This window comes from Elgaria multicarinata, chromosome 3 (genome assembly GCF_023053635.1).
Source record: "Elgaria multicarinata webbii isolate HBS135686 ecotype San Diego chromosome 3, rElgMul1.1.pri, whole genome shotgun sequence".
Classification (NCBI taxonomy): Eukaryota; Metazoa; Chordata; class Lepidosauria; order Squamata; family Anguidae; genus Elgaria; species Elgaria multicarinata.
In genome coordinates, this window is record NC_086173.1 from 89,211,510 (window position 1) to 89,227,582 (window position 16,073).

Genomic DNA, 16,073 nt, shown 5'->3' on the forward strand with positions numbered 1-16,073 from the left:
GTGTATGTGTGTATAGATAGGAGGGAATGGTTTTGGGGGGGAGGGATTATAAAAAAAAATCAAGGGATGAAGGGAACTGTTTCAAACTTGCCTAAAGCCCTACTTAAGAGCTATCATGGTGCCAAGTTTCATCTCTTTATCTTTAAAAATGACAGATGTGTTTTGTTAATTGCCAGACTACAATGGAGCGGTTATCCAAAAATGGAACAACCTTCACTATGCACCGTGGGTATCTGATAATTTTAAAACCGTCCCCTAACCATATTGAAAGTTCAGAGCTCTGTTGGACCCTCAGATTTTTGGTGCGGAGTGCACAGCCCTAACAAGCAAGCAAACTGTGGCTATGGCCTTATACAAGCTGGTGTATATTCCAGTACCTTTCAAACCCTGTGTGAAGCACTTACATGGGTAAACACTTCTTGCACAACAGTGCCACATCTAAATATGCATACTTACATGGGAATAAATTTCACTGAACAATGAGTAAACATGCTGATGATTTTGCTGTAGAGGCAACTACTTAATATCCCCATCCAAATCCACAGCTATCCTCCAAACTTACTTCAGTAAGTGCGTATTCTTCAAAATTAGATATCTCAAAAGGTATCAACCATCCTCAAGTGATAGTAAATGGTTGTCATTATAACTGATAAAAAAGGCAAGCATGTCTTAGAAGGGCAGATTAGAAGAAAAAAGCAGACATGCTTTAAATTGGGATCCCTCGGGTACAGGATTTCAAAGCTTTGCTAACTAGATGTTTGCAAGTTTGTGAGTGGCAAATAAGACTAGTCCAGAATTGTTAGGCAAGAAGAGCACAGTGCCAGCTTTGTATATCAGCCCATTACATCCTTTTGTAAAACTCTTTGGGAGATGGAACTCTCCATGGAATCCAGTCTAATCCACATAAGGAATGTAAGTGTTTTCCATCTCTACTTTTAGCTACTACCATTATTCTCTACCTTCAAAGCCACAATATAGGAGATACTGTTCTTATTTTCTAACAAGATCTTTTTATGCTGGACTAAGTAGCATAGAGTAGCTTCATAGAAAAGTAACTGAAAGTGGAAAAATGACACAGCAGAAATGCCTCTGGGAGCTATTAACACAGAGAGAAAAATTCCCCGCAGAGAATGCTTTTCATATAACTAATTATTGGAAAAAGGCCCAACAGCGACTGAAGGTTACACTTCATAGGACACCAGCAGTGTATAAAATTATATAACAGAACAAACGAGAACAGAGGTTTATTGGAAAGCTTTAATGATGAAAGATAACAGCCATTGTTTACAGACGACGACCACGGCGACCGCCCTTTCTGCGGGTGCTGTCTGAAGGAATGGGGGTGACATCCTCTGTGGAGACAGAAATATGCCATTTCTGAATGTGAAATGGTTTCCAGTTTCATGCATATACAAGCCCCCAAAATAAACCACAAGATCTCAGAAGCCACTGAACTTTTACCAAACAAAAAATACTTTAAATACAGAAGTTCAGAATATAATATTAAGAACCTGATTTAGCGTAGGTTCATGAGACAGATTGCTATTTATTTAAAATGATTTTTAGATCGCCTTTAAGGGTAGAACCCTCTCTACTATGCTATGATATACTTCCCCTTTATGGCTTCTAAAATTGAGGATGTGAAAGTTAAAGACAAGACAAGTCTGCAGAAACTTTAGGACTTTCTCTCCACTTCATCGAAATAGAAGACCCAACTACTAGGAAAACCTAAACAATTTGTAATGCAGCTCTCAAGGAGAGGAAGATCACCAGTGTCACCAAATGTAGCTTAACACAGGAGTCAATTCTTTTTCCCTAAAGGCCATGGCTACTTGATGTTACGTAGTCATCTTGTCTAGTTTGTAATATTCCTATACTTAGTCTTATACTTAACACCCTTATATATGCCCCACAAGAGGAGTCTTGCAAAACATTCTAAGGAACACCCATGGTTTATAGGAGATACATTTGAAGAACGTATTTTCAACAGACAACTCACCAATGCGCCCAATCTTCATACCAGATCGAGCCAGAGCCCGTAGCGCTGACTGGGCTCCAGGTCCAGGTGTCTTTGTTCTGTAAAGAGAAAAAAAGAGAAAACTATGGATCAGATATGTATTTATTAATTATCTCAGAAACCAACCCTACTTTTTTATGAGCAAGTGCTACGCCATCTAGAAAAGTTCAATTTTGCTCAGGTTCTCATTGGCCCTCTTCAGACAAACCAGGGTGGATAAAAATCGATTAAAAAAAAAATCAGATTTTTTTAAAAAATAAAATGCTTTTTGAGGAAAAATCTATCTAAAGATAGTTTTCTATTTAAGATACATTGTAGTCCAAAGGTTATTCATCATGAAATAAGGATTAGTTTTTAATTATGTAGCATGAGGCTGTATATTTATGTAATGTTTAATTTTTTTGGTAAATGAAGTCCATTAATCCATTCATAATGTCATGCTCTTCCAGAGGTTTCTGTAAGATTATTGGGCAATTTTTCTTAGAAGATATTATCACAGATGCTTGGTTTTACGGTTCTCAAAACTGTGAATTTGTGTCTGCAGAGATCACAATTCCATTGTTCCTTTGCAAATCTATGTACACAGAATCAACCCCTTATCTCTTAAGTGCTAAGTTTCAAAAAATTCAATGAATAGATTGTTGGGAGTGGAATAGATCTGCACAAGAAGCTAAGATTAAAACTGATCTGAAAAGTTGTTATTCTAAAAATGAAACCTTCAACTGGTTGTAAATATTAAGATTATACCAGCAAGAATGAGTTTTTGGTAACTCTTGAGGAGGAGTGCACTTTTTTTGAGGGGGGGGGGAAGTCACATGATTAAATTGAGACTTTCTGAGTAGTGATTTAAATCAAATTGATTTAAATGAAATCCACCCTGGACAACACACTAAACCATGATGGTTAAGTGTTTTGAGCTAAACATTATGGCTTCGTATTCCTAACCATGGTGGCTAAAAAATCACAATTTAAACACATTCACTAACCACTTGCTGCAAAATGGTAACAGCCTAATTATAGCTTAGTGTGTTGTCTGACCAGGCCCATTTTTTCCACTACCAAGTTCACTCTGTCCTGTTTCCGCATTGGACTGTACTTATGTTTTAGACCACACAAATGTTCATACACACAAATGTATGTTTTTGCATGTGCATGTTTTCAATTATATGCATTTTTGGAAGGAATTTTTTTTATGGAAGGAAGATTTTTTGCGCATTTCCCAAATATATGCATTTTTGTATGCACCATTTCAAATTTTTGTGCACCCTTTTGGCATATGCCTTTCAGTAAGCATTTTTGTGCGGAAACTGGAACACAAACTTCAGAAAAGTATGGATTTTGACATATGACTTCCAGTTCATATTCAGGTTCAGGAAGCACAAATTTGTTTAGACTTCATTCAAATGTGAATCCTGCAAATTTCTCACTCACCCCTACTCTACTGGGGGAAATAAGGATGGGGTTTGTTTGTTTTACTTCTGTGTCAGAGCAAGGAGTTCTGCCTGGGAGTAGCGTGCAGAAGGATTGGGGGAGAAGATGAAAGAACAGCTTGGCTTCAATCTTGCCCACTGGCCAGGGGTCCTGGACTAGATACACCTTTGGCCTGATGCAGTAGGGCTCTTCTTAAATGCTCATTCCCAGCAAACGTCACAAGCTTCTCCTTGCTGGGCTTGAAATTTGGGGAGGCATCTTCTGCTAACTACTCGCAGGTTTTTCATTCAACTTTTATCTAAGAAATTGCTGTAATCTGTTTGACAGATCAGTAGCTGTGATTCATGAAGCTATGCTAGATTTTCTTGTCAAGGGGGTTTGCAATTCCTTAAGAGTCACCCCTAACATATACTAGTGATCATCTATGCAAATGCTTTAGACCTCCTCATTGGTCATCTTCCCTTCTATAGACTGTGCTACTCAGAAGGATTTCCTCTTTACGGTCTCTGGCTCCAAGCCCTTTGGCATATGGACCATTTTCATCTGAGTGAAATACATGCAATTGTTGCTAAGCAACCACTCAAAAGCAGCACTACTAGTAGCATCTGTACTGGCTTCTACTCAATGACCTTGTTCGGATGACACACTAAATCATGGTGGTTAAACATTTTGAGCTAAATGTTATAGCTTAGCATGTTGTGTGAACCATTCCTAACCATGGTGGCTACATAGCCACGGTTTAAACATGCTCACTAACCATTTGCTGCAAAAGGGTTAGCAGCCTAACCATGGCTTAGCGTGTTGTCTGAACAGGCCACTATAATGTAGTAAGGGTGGTATCTTTCATTAACTCATATTAATCCAAATCACATCATGGCCTGTCTGAAAGTTCAATTCCTTCAGGTATGAGAGAAAACTATGAAATATCAAAAAGATTAATACCACATTATAAATATATAATTTAGTGGTAACAGAACATTCTCTCTGCTCCTGCATACAAATCCCCAAACTTTGTACTATAGAGCAATGCTATTAGAACATTCACCATTTCAGGTCTCTCACAGCAGTACAACATGGTTTGCTACAAGATGTGGAGAGTTAAAAAGGTAGATTCTGAGTGCTTTTAATTTAGTTCCAGTCTACAAAAAGATAAATGTTTAAGTGCCTCTAAGGCTACGGATCAGCTCCTTGCCAGGTTGCATGAATGTAAGCGTGAGAAAGAAATGAAGTTCACTGCCGCACATACCTATTTCCACCAGTAGCCCGCAGCTTGATGTGAAGGGCAGTGATTCCCAGCTCCTTGCATCTCTGGGCGACATCCTGGGCAGCCAGCATAGCAGCATAAGGAGAAGACTCGTCTCTGTCGGCCTTTACTTTCATGCCACCAGTTACCCGGCAGATTGTTTCCCTGAGGAAATAAAAGGAACCAATACATTAGTGGAGGAACGGGTGTCCAGTCTTACTTTCATAGGACATAAAGCACAAAAAGTTATTGGTTAAAAACAGAAAGTGCATTTAGCTTCTTTGCAAAATTGCTTCTAAAATATAAAAGAAATTCCAAATGTTGTTGCCTGCTCCATTGGAGCTACCATTACAATTCCTAGCAGAAAAGATACAGTCATACACAAAGTTCAGCTGTCCTGTAAGTTCTCGATCACTCCAGTGTGGCTGAACAACTTAGAAGATTCTAAACAAGGAAAAACCTCCTATGCCACTTCAAGGTTTGTGGCTCCTGTTCTTGATCTAGAATCTGCCTGCAATAACAATGCAATGATAAGCAATGTGGCAATTGCAACGTTACACACACACGTCAGTGTGTTTAGAATAGGGGTAGGCAAACTGGTGACCTCTAGATGTTTTGGACTACAACTCCATAACCACTGGCCATGCTGGCTGGGACTTTTGAGAGTGGTAGTCCAAAACATATGGAGGGCACCAGGCCAGCTATCCATGATTTCGGTCTGAGGAGCCAATGTTCACCAAACTGGACAACCATCTGTCAGGTATGCTTTAGGGTGGATCCCTGCATTGACCGGGGGGTTGGACTCGATGGCATTATAGGCCCCTTCCAACTCTTACTATTCTATGATTCTATGAAACTCTGTGGTGCAGGACAGCACAACCTGTGATCCACCAAACAAAATGCAGATCACCAGCCCTGTACTGCAGTCTGTTGGGTGATAGATGATTTTCATTTTTGGAGACTCAAACAGGCAACAGGAACTGGAGATTTAATGAGCTCCTGTGGGAGAGCTGTGCATGGCTGGTGGAATGCATTCTGCTTAGTGGGCAAAGGGAGGAGGCCATGAAAATCTGTTGTGCACACAATCTCAGAAACCCCAATATATTTATTTTATTAGCCTGGGACAACTGAACGAAAATCTACAATGTGTCGAATAAGCACAGAAATGAATGCTGATATCTAGATATGCTTACATTTGAGCATTCCAACCCCTCCTACATGCCGTTTCCGTGTCTTTAAAACATGCAAGCAACCCAATTGCAAATATGTGCTACTCACTTGCCGGACAGGTCGGTTACATGGACAAAAGTGTCATTGAAGGAAGCAAAGATGTGGCAGACCCCAAACACATTCTCGCCTTCAGCAACCTGTGGTCCCAAACTGATAACCTGTTCTTCCTTCTTTTCCTTACCCTTACGAGGTGCCATTTCTGTATAAGAAAAACAACAAATTATGGAGGAAACAGAAGACCATAAAGTACTTTGTGTAGGAGCAGATCTACTTATAATCTTCTATTAAATTAAGATACCAGGCTAAGAAAGTAAACACCCAAGGCCCAATTCCTAAACGGAAGCCACTGTCAAAAACTGCCACATTAGGCTGGTTCATAGCTATTTAGTGCTCCGGGGTTCACTTCCAGTTCTGACAGTCAATATAGGCACTCATGGCTGGAGAGCCCTCTTCGAACCAGCACCTACATTGCTTCACATTCCCAGCAGCCCATTTATTCACCCTTGTAGCAACCCAGCTTTTCCTTGCCAGGGAATCATTGCATTGGCTGTTTTATATCCCTTTCTTGTTAGAGTTGCTTTTTCCTCACATGGAAAGAAGAGAGGAAAACTTTCTTGCTCCTCTGGCAGAGACAAGCTGGGGATGCTTTAAAAGGTGAATGACTGATGATGGAGGCTTTCAGCTTATCAGGAGCATGAGGCAAGGCATACACTGAGGACACCTGTACTGGCTGTTAGAAGTGCCAGAGAGGTGCCTGTACACAAGTTAGAAAGATTTTGTCCAGCTGCAGTCACATGATTCTGATAACTGAACACCACCGATTCTGCTGTATTCTCTGCAAGTTGCTTGCTTTTGCTCTGCTTCTTCATTGTATGTCTACTCAAAAAGAAGGATTAGTAACATAGGAAGCTGCCTTATAATAAGTCAGACAACTGGTCCATCTTAGCCCAGTACTGTCAACACTGACTGGCAGCAGCTCTCAAAGGTTTCAGACAGGAATCTTTCCTCACCCTACCTAGCAAAGCCAGGGATTGAACCTGGGACTTCCTGCATGAAAAGCATGTGCTCTATCACACTGAGCTGTGTCCCCTATTTTACGACTAAGAAACGTTTATGGATCACAGATCAATAAAAATCTACAAACATTTGTCACGTCAGTCATGGGATGACAACTCATGATCAGAACTTAATTAAGGCTGCCTTAAGGCTGAAATCTAAGGGTGCAAATAGACTCCCTCGTCCTTCCTCTGAAGCATCCACTGCTAGAGATAGAATAACATACATTCTTATACATCTGAGGAAAAATACTGACTGACATTTACTTCCAGCATTTATTTATTTATTTATTACACTTATATACTGCCCCATAGCCGAAGCTCTCTGGGCTGTTTACAAAAGTTAAAAACAGTAAAAAAGTATACAAAATTTAAAACCATCAAAAACATAAAAACAACAGTATCCATTTCAAAAAACAACAGTTCTGGGGTCCGTTAAAAAACAAACTTAGCGTTGTTAAATGCCTGGGAGAAGAGAAAAGTCTTGACCTGGCGCCTGAAAGATAACAGTGTTGGCGCCAGGCGAGCCTCATCGGGGAGATCATTCCACAGTTGGGGGGCCACCACCGAAAAGTCCCCCTTCCCTTGTTGCCATCCTCTGAGCTTCCCTTGGAGGCTTGGAGGAGGACCTTTGACACTGAGCACAGTGTACGGGTAAGTTCATGTCAGGAGAGGTGTTCTATCAGGTATTGTGGTCCCAAGCCATGTAGGGCTTTATAGGTTAAAACCAGCACCTTGAATGGGGCTTGGAAATGTATAGGCAGCCAATGCAAGCGGTCCAGAATCGGTGTTAGTAAGGACCTAATCTTGATTAAGACACATGCAATATATTTAGCTAATACAAACAGGAACAGACTACCCAACAAACAAGCACAATAGTTTATGATAAATTGCACTGACCCTTCTTCAAAATATTTTGAGACCTATCTTAATGAAGCATAGGATATGGAAACCACATATATTAACATGATGCTATACACTTGTATGGAGTTGGCACACAGTTGCACAGAAAAGAATGCTATTTAAGCACACATTGACTTTCACATAACAAGAAACTGCCCCAGGGCAAATTTCTCCGTGGGGGGTTCTCAGTGCGGCTTCCATTATAATATTTGAGCTATGGCAGGGTCGTGGGGGCTTAGCTTGTTATGTGCAAACCTGGCAAGGGCGAGTTATTTGGGTGACTGACAAGCCACACAGAAATCATGGGCTGTTTCAGGGTTGTGGATGGCTTTTTAAACATCCCAACAACCCACCCTCACCGGTTTCACACGTAACAAGCTATGGCGCACCCGCTGAATATTCAAAACAGTGGCCACGGACACAACAAAAAGCCCTGCTGGAAAATTCACACATCATGGCTTCTCATTATGCCTGAACCATTTTTACAATCACATTCTTAGGGTGAAACGCTCTACTTCCCAATAAGTAATCTTAGGGCTGCATCACATTACATTTGCGATGAGGATGCCACTAAAAGCATCACACCAGTGGGTGAGTTTACAGCTTCTGGTGTTACATTTAGTATTACTTATATGGGCCATGCCATCAAATGCCAAATGTTCATACCCCTGCTAGCAGTCACCAAAAACATGGAGCATGGGCACAGAGATGGTGGCGCTCCACATAAGTACTTCTAAACTAAGGCTATGTGTGCATGAAGAACTTACAAGGATGCTCCTGTTGCAAATGTATGGAACCCTCGATGGAAAGTGGTTGAGCAAAGAGCTTGGAATATGGCATCTCATGTAAAATGCAACAATTTCAGCATTATTATTTTTGAACAACATTCCTAGTCCATATGGTTGCAGTCATGTCTGAATACAAATTCACATGACTGGAGAGTAGGATATACATTTATGCCTCTCTGCCATCAAAGGCCTGTACCTGGCTCGAACCTTTTCCATCTTTACTGTCCCTTTTTTCTACTCTTAACACTGAAAAAAAATCCACTCTCCAAAGAATACATTGCAATTAATTTTAAGTAAATACAACAAATACTGAATAACTTCAACCTCTACATTTTGCCAATTTTTGAATTATTTCAATCGAGAGAGAGAAAATGCATGTTTTGCCTCTACAGTACAATGCATTTCCAGATGCAGAATGTGAAGAACTTAGGAGATGTAAATTTAAGTGGGTAGATAAGAGCTACAAAACTGTGGAATTATATTACTTAAACCCCTTGCCTTCTAAAAGATTTAAGCAGTCCAAATCCGTGCAGGACTGCAGCTTTACAAACATAGGCTTTAAGACACGTGGATGATTTTTAAATACAAGAGGGGTGGCCTGAAATCTAGAAACTTACCGGACCACCTCCAATCAGAGGGTAGAAAAAAAAACTTGTAGGGATTAGAAATGCGGTATCTGAAGCCACAGAGTCAAAACAATTTCGAACTAGTAAACAAACCCGAATCACTGTAACTTTTCCAAACTCTCCCCTATTCACAAAGTTGAGGACCAGCTTGTCCACTAGACAGCAAACTCAGCCACAGGTCTACGAGGAGGCCTTGGGAAAACCTTTCCACCTCGAGTCCTCTATTTTTAACGAGGCTACAGCGGCCTGCATCACTGAAAACGGTGCAAACCAACAGGCAAGCCTTCTCAGAGACCGAGGACGAAAAAGGGCGCTACGAGGCGAGCCCTAAGGGCGACTCATCCCTGCGCGGACAGGACCCTCTCTTCCCCACCGATCCTTCGGCAGAGACCCGGGCTCCACATCGCCCCTCCCTCGACTCCTCCATAGAGTCGGGGCACGGGAGCCCACCGAAACAGTAGAGAGAACCGGGGAGAGCCGGACTCGCGAGGATGGGGATGGATACAACATGCCCCCCGACCACTTACTCGAGCGTCTCAACAGGCGGCAGCCAGCACCGGAAAGGAAGAGGCCAACGTCACGGGGACAGAGGTCACTTCGTATCACCCGGAAACGATACCTCCGAGAAAGGAGGGTCACTTCCTCAGAAAAAGGTCATCTTGTCTTTTATCGTTCGCCTGTTTTAAATAATTTGAAATTTTACCCGAGTTTGATGCGGCTGAGGGGAAGGCGGTGCTGGATATAAATGAGAGCGGGCAATATAAATATATATATTTAAATGTAGAGCTAGGAATATATCCTATCGAAAGATGGCGGCAGGGAGCGGGGAAACCCTTACTAAAGATGGCGGGGGCTCGCCAAAGTGAGGGGAAAACTTGTCTGCTCTTCTCGTTTTGCTCAGCGAGAGCTTTTCATCAAGATGGCGGACGTCTGCTCGGACGTCAGCGCGCTCATACGCGCTCACCGAAGTTGGCGCTATCCAAGCTTTGTACAAGTGCCCGTCACAAAAATGGAGACTGAGATACAACGACTAGTGCATTGCCCTAGTTAAAGATGTCCGTGACGTAAACGTTAATTTTTAAACGTGAATGCAGTTGAAAAAAGCACGTTTTCAGAGAGTGTGGCAGAATTATCGTTAATTAGTTTTTCGTTTTGCAAATATCCAGCTAATGGGTCTGCTGGGGTGGTGCCAGAAAACCTCTTCAGTGTCTGTATGTCTCCATCTTGAGGAGACCTTGACGGGGTTGCCTCATTTTAAAAAGAAGTATGTCTTGCTTTTGACATTTTTGATTTGGCAGCCTTATTTTCTGAGTCCGAAAAACCTGCTGGCTAAGCAACTTGAAATGTGTGTCCATGGCAAAAGCCAGTTTTCTGTCCAGTGAATGAAGTACTTTCACTTTGCAGTAATATAACGAGGTTTGGTCTGCGTGATCAGTTGCATGTATTATGTTTTAAAAGTTGCATTAATTAGAGTGATCATGGACATCCATTTCTACAATAGCCAGAGTATAGATTTCCAGGATAGTGGGAAAACCATCTCTGTGCTGTGTCCCCATCCTGCCATCATTTAAAAGTTCCTAAAAGTGCAATCCTATGCATGCTTAGACAGAAAAAAGTCCTACAATTCTCCAGTCAGTTTAGGATTGTGCCCTAAAATTGTCTAGGCGCTGGGCATAAATATAATTGCATAGGTATATTTCTGCAGGCTTACAGTTTAAATAATATGATGAAATAAAAGGGAACAAGCACCAAAGAAGGAACACCTTTCCTTCTGCTTTGAGGTGCAGTTATCTCATTACACCTCTTCATGCATCTTGATACATTTATGTGCCAGTGGCTTGGAGAGGCTGTTACAGCTTAGTTTGCTATGTGGGCTGACCATCAGCAACAACACGTACTAGGTTTAGGGGGTTTCAGATCAGTACATGCCACATATAGGCTGTAAGTCACTGATATGTCTCCCCAAAAGAGCTGAAGAGTTGTAGTAATTGACATTTTGTCCCACTCTTTTGCAAAGGCTTAGGGAAATAATAGCAACAGATTAATATAGAAACTGAACACTTAACCTAGCAGCTTAAGTTAACCTGACCAAGTCAAAATAAAGGGCTTGGGGTACTTCAAAAAATGTTCAGACTTATGAAGAACCAGGAGAAAGGAAATCCATAATTTTAGCATGAGGATGCCTCTAGATGGGCCCTGGATAGTTTTCTGGACTTGCTGCACATTTGATCTTTTTTCATGGGGTGCCATAGGATCTTCAGGACATCAGCTAAGTTGATTATTCACAATAAATATTTTAAAATATATTCTCTAAAACAGTTGTGGAACCTCTTTCTGTCCAAAGGCTGAATTCCATTTCGGAGAAGCTCTTGGGGGCTACAAAATGGGCAGAGCCAAAAAACTGACATATTTTTGTTTAAAGAACTTACTGCCAGTAACTAAGCCTTAGGAGAGGCATTTCAACCTCCAAACTGCACAAAAGCCGGGAAACCATCAAACAATCAGTTGTTGGGGGAAGGGAGTGGGGCCAGCAGAAGTGGGCATGGCCTGTGGGGAACCCTGAGGGCCAGATTTGCTCCCCAGATCTGAGATTCTGCACCCCTACTCTAAGAAGTCGGCTTTGAGAAAGCTTGAATTTAATTTAATTCTGACTCTATTTTGCAGACCAGAGCACTAACAGTGCAATCCTAGTCATCTCTACTCAGAAGAAAATCCTATTGAATTCAGTGGTATTTGCTCCCAAGTAAGTGTTTATAACCCTTATTGCAGCCTTATTGCATTATATTGTGAACTGCTCAGAGAGCTCCGGCTATTGGGCAGTATAGAAATGTAATAAATAAATAAATAAATAAATAAATAAATAAATAAATAAATAAATAAAGCCTCTGCCCCACTCTTCCACCACACCTAGGAATGAGGCATCACCGCTGAGCAGCCTGAGTATTCCTTGTTGAAAGTATAGGTCATCTGCGATTCCACTGAAGTCAATGGAAAATTTATTATGCACTTTAGCAGCACCATGATGACAAGCAGGGAAATCTATCCATCACTACTACCCCTCAAAATCATATCCCTCATATTCTCATGGAATCTGACGGTGTTTCAGATCCTCCAAGGACAAGAAACAAAACAGCCAGGACTCTTAGCCAAGAAGTAACCATGCCACAGCAGAAATCTACAATCAGTTCCAATCCCATTATTACTTTTTTTCCATTTAAAGTAACTCATGCAACATTTTACATCTCATTTATCTTTCAAGGTGGTTTGCTGGATGATATTTCAACAGGATGGCTCTGCCATCTCTCATTCTTCTAGAACAAATTTTAATTTGCTTTCATCAATTGTAAGAGTTTTGCCAAATGTTTCAACGGACCTTTCAAATATCATGGGAGAGGCTGATATTTTCTTCGTTCAGGTTGTCACACTTTGGCAATCCTGGTTGGATTTACGCAGGGTAGTGGGAAGCCATGTTGCGATAAGGAATCATTGAATGGACACTCTTCCATCCCCTATTTCTCTGTTGATTAAGAAGCAATAATTTTAAAACCCTGATTATCATTTCATTTGGCACTCGGGAGCTGGGGGGAAAAACCAACCCAGTGTGACAAAACCTGCCAGGATAACAACAACAACAACAACTATATTAGTACATTTATAGGGCTGGATCTTCTTGGAAAGTAAGAGTAGCTACAGATTTGTTCCTGGTTGAATTGGATCATTCTCCCCAGCCCCTATTTATTTAAATAATATAAAGACAAGCTAAAAGATTCTTTATTGGATAGGTTTAATCCCAATTCCAGCTGTAACGTTGCAAAGGATTGGAACAGATACCTTTAACATCTGAGGATTGCTAGATCCCATTGAGGTGGTTCAAGGCTAGTTCTTTTTTTAAAATAATTTTATTTTTCTACAATACTTAAACATACACATTACATCCTCTCATAAAGAAAAAACAACAACATACTACATAATATTGAAACGTTGAATACATAATATCTTATCTAAATACATAATCAAAATTAACATAGAAGTGCACCCCCCCACCTCGGGATCTCATTCCTGATTCCAGAATCTCATACTTTCTTCTGCTGGTGGTTTCCCACTTCCTTTAGAAAACACAAATATTAGGAACTGTTTCCAAATTCCTTCAAAATCATTTGATTTAGCTATACCTCTTCTCCATTTAATATTACTTGTCAATTTATCATTAATAGCTATATCCCATACTTCTTTATACCATTCTTCAATAGAATATTCCCCTTGGTTCAAGGCTAGTTCTAATATTGATGTTACTGGTATTTGCAATAAGTGTTTTAACTGGCTTGTGTGTAGGCAATCATATTTATGTTTACACAACAGCAATTCTTATTGTGTTCAATGAGACCTATACAGATAAGTAACCTCAGTCGCAAAACCTTGAGGATACACAATTAAGCCATGTTGGTTCATCTGAAATTGTTCAGAATCCAGAATCAAACAGTACCTTTTTTGGGACTAGCCCAGTGCTTGACCTGTTGGAAAGGAAACGGGATGGTTTCATTTCAATTTAAGTCAGACTCAGTTATGCCTGTGATATTTCCATCTTATCCTTCCCCAAGCCAGAACTGTTTGTGGAGCTGGAAAATGCAGCGGGCAGGTAGTGCAGATGCAGTCAAGGACTTGGATAGATGGTTTCATCTTCGTACAAAGCCTAAGCCTGTCATAAGCTTTGCTGGAATTGCTTCAGAGGTTGGAAGAAAAGGAAGCTGCCAGATCCACAAACAGCTCTGGCCTGGGTCACAATACTGGTGTAACCGTGCTGCAGAATCAGAATCTGACTTCCTAGAGGCGAGGCACAATTCACAGTAAAATGTTTTATTGTAGTAATTTCAGTAATTAGCTTAATCCTTTACAGTCCCAATAAAGATCTACAGTTAACAGGTCACAGTGTAAGTCTTTGACCAAAATCAGTTCATGAGCATCGTAACAGAAGACCCAAAGAGCCCTGGTCTCAGCATGCAGAATCAATCTAAATAGTCCAGAGTACTTGTGAAAACAGGGGAGCTTTCTAGTTTATCAAAGTGTTGCTCCCAGCAGAAATTACTGTTGGTTGCTCTGGTTTAAATGCAGGGGAGCGGCCACTAAAGATCAGTATCAGACATTTGATCCTGGCAGGGAAACCTGGCTCTCAGGCTGTTGCTGTGCCTCACCAGACGCCTCTGAAATGCCCTGTTAATGATGCACTGAAAGAGACACCCCTGAAATTCCCTCTCCTGCAGAGATCTCCTGCTGCTGCCTTGTTCCCATGGAAGGCATCCCTGGTTGACAAGCAGACACCTCTGTCAAGGTCAGGTCTCCTGTCTATAGAAGATAGGCTGTATTAGTATCCTGCATCACACTCAGGCTTGTAGACTAGTGGGAAGCCTGATAGAACTGACTTTTCAGGCGCCTGGCATCCCATGGCTAGGCTAACTCTATAGCATCCCTGTCAATGTCGGTGCCACAGGCTATAGCTCCCCCTGAAGTCTCACAATAGGTGAAACCCAATATTCTAAACAATATTGGTGTAATCTTGCTCCAAGTAGTATCCCAGGATGGTTTTATATCCATTGAAAAGGAGTGATATGATTTTAGGTCCAACTGAAGAGAAGTGAGATTTCATCCCACTCAACCCCACCCCACGTCAAGCCCTTGACCCCAGTAAAAATGTTTGGGACCTGGTGCAGTGGGCAATCGAAGTTGGCACATGGATGCTTCACTGCATTCCTTGATGTGGGCAGCTTTGTCATAAAGCTGCACATGTCATTTGCCATGTGCTGAAAGTCATACTTTTAAAACTAAATCCTAGCAGAACATGTACTGTTCTTATCACAGTTAAAAGTCTCCTAGGCAGCAGTCTTTGCTGTTAACCTTTCCCAATGGTGCATGTCTCTTTGTGTTAAAGAGATTTCTATTAAAAACAAGATAGGAATGTAATGCAATTAATATCAAATGAAGGCCCTGTGAGACAACCCCATAACACAGCTATAGCCTTTTTGTGAAAATTTATCTATGCTTGCGTATAAGAGGGGTCTTCAAGAATAATGAAACTGTATGTGGGGATTTTAATGTACGTCATAATTCTCTGAAACATTTTCTTAAGGATCTAATTGGTGGCAATTTTAATCCACATCACTCTCTGTAGAGACATAAGGCTGTGGCTGTGAATGGTGTAGACTTCGTGGAAGGAATGACAGAACTGGGACTGCCATTTTATTTCTTCCTTAAGCAAGTCACCACAGGGAAATTTCTTGGTTCCTTCTAATGCAACAGAGCTTAGATTTTTCAGGTTTTATACTAAGACAACTGGAGGACTATTCCCTTGGGTGTCTCTGGGAAAAGGAAGTATGGATATGGAGACTGCATGCCTGAAAAACCTTTGGGTTTTAATGAATCCGATGACTGATGTTGAGGGTTGATGGAAGGCCAGCATTTGACGGTGCTGAAGAAGATGAGCTTTGGTGGCAGCTGAGGGAGATTAGGACTTTCTGGAATCCTTCGGCAAAGAATAGAACAGATTCTATTTTCATGTAATTCCATTGACTTTAGTGGGCCAAAGACAATGCTTAAGATGGTTGGCTTCCGTCTCTATGTTTTGACTTTGTCTGGTTAAGCGATTAATTAAAAACCCAGCATCAGAAACCAGTAGGTGGATGGTGCTGTTCCCATTACTCCCACTAGAGGGAGTGTGAGACATTGCTGGATGAAAACAAGACAACAACAGCAGCAACAACAACAAATCTCCTTAATGGTAACAATATA

At 41.1% G+C, this 16,073-nt stretch overlaps 1 protein-coding gene across 1 annotated transcript; it reads right to left on the reverse strand.

Annotated features, from left to right (window-relative positions):
- Positions 1–1,243: 1,243 nt before the first annotated feature.
- RPS14 (ribosomal protein S14) lies at positions 1,244–9,925 on the reverse strand. The gene is made up of 5 exons (XM_063120859.1): positions 9,821–9,925; positions 5,970–6,120; positions 4,695–4,856; positions 2,000–2,076; positions 1,244–1,352 (listed from the first exon to the last, which is right to left on the reverse strand). The coding sequence occupies exons 2-5, from the start codon at positions 6,116–6,118 to the stop codon at positions 1,285–1,287; spliced, it is 456 nt and encodes a 151-aa protein (XP_062976929.1). The 5' UTR covers positions 6,119–6,120; positions 9,821–9,925; the 3' UTR covers positions 1,244–1,284.
- Positions 9,926–16,073: the final 6,148 nt, after the last annotated feature.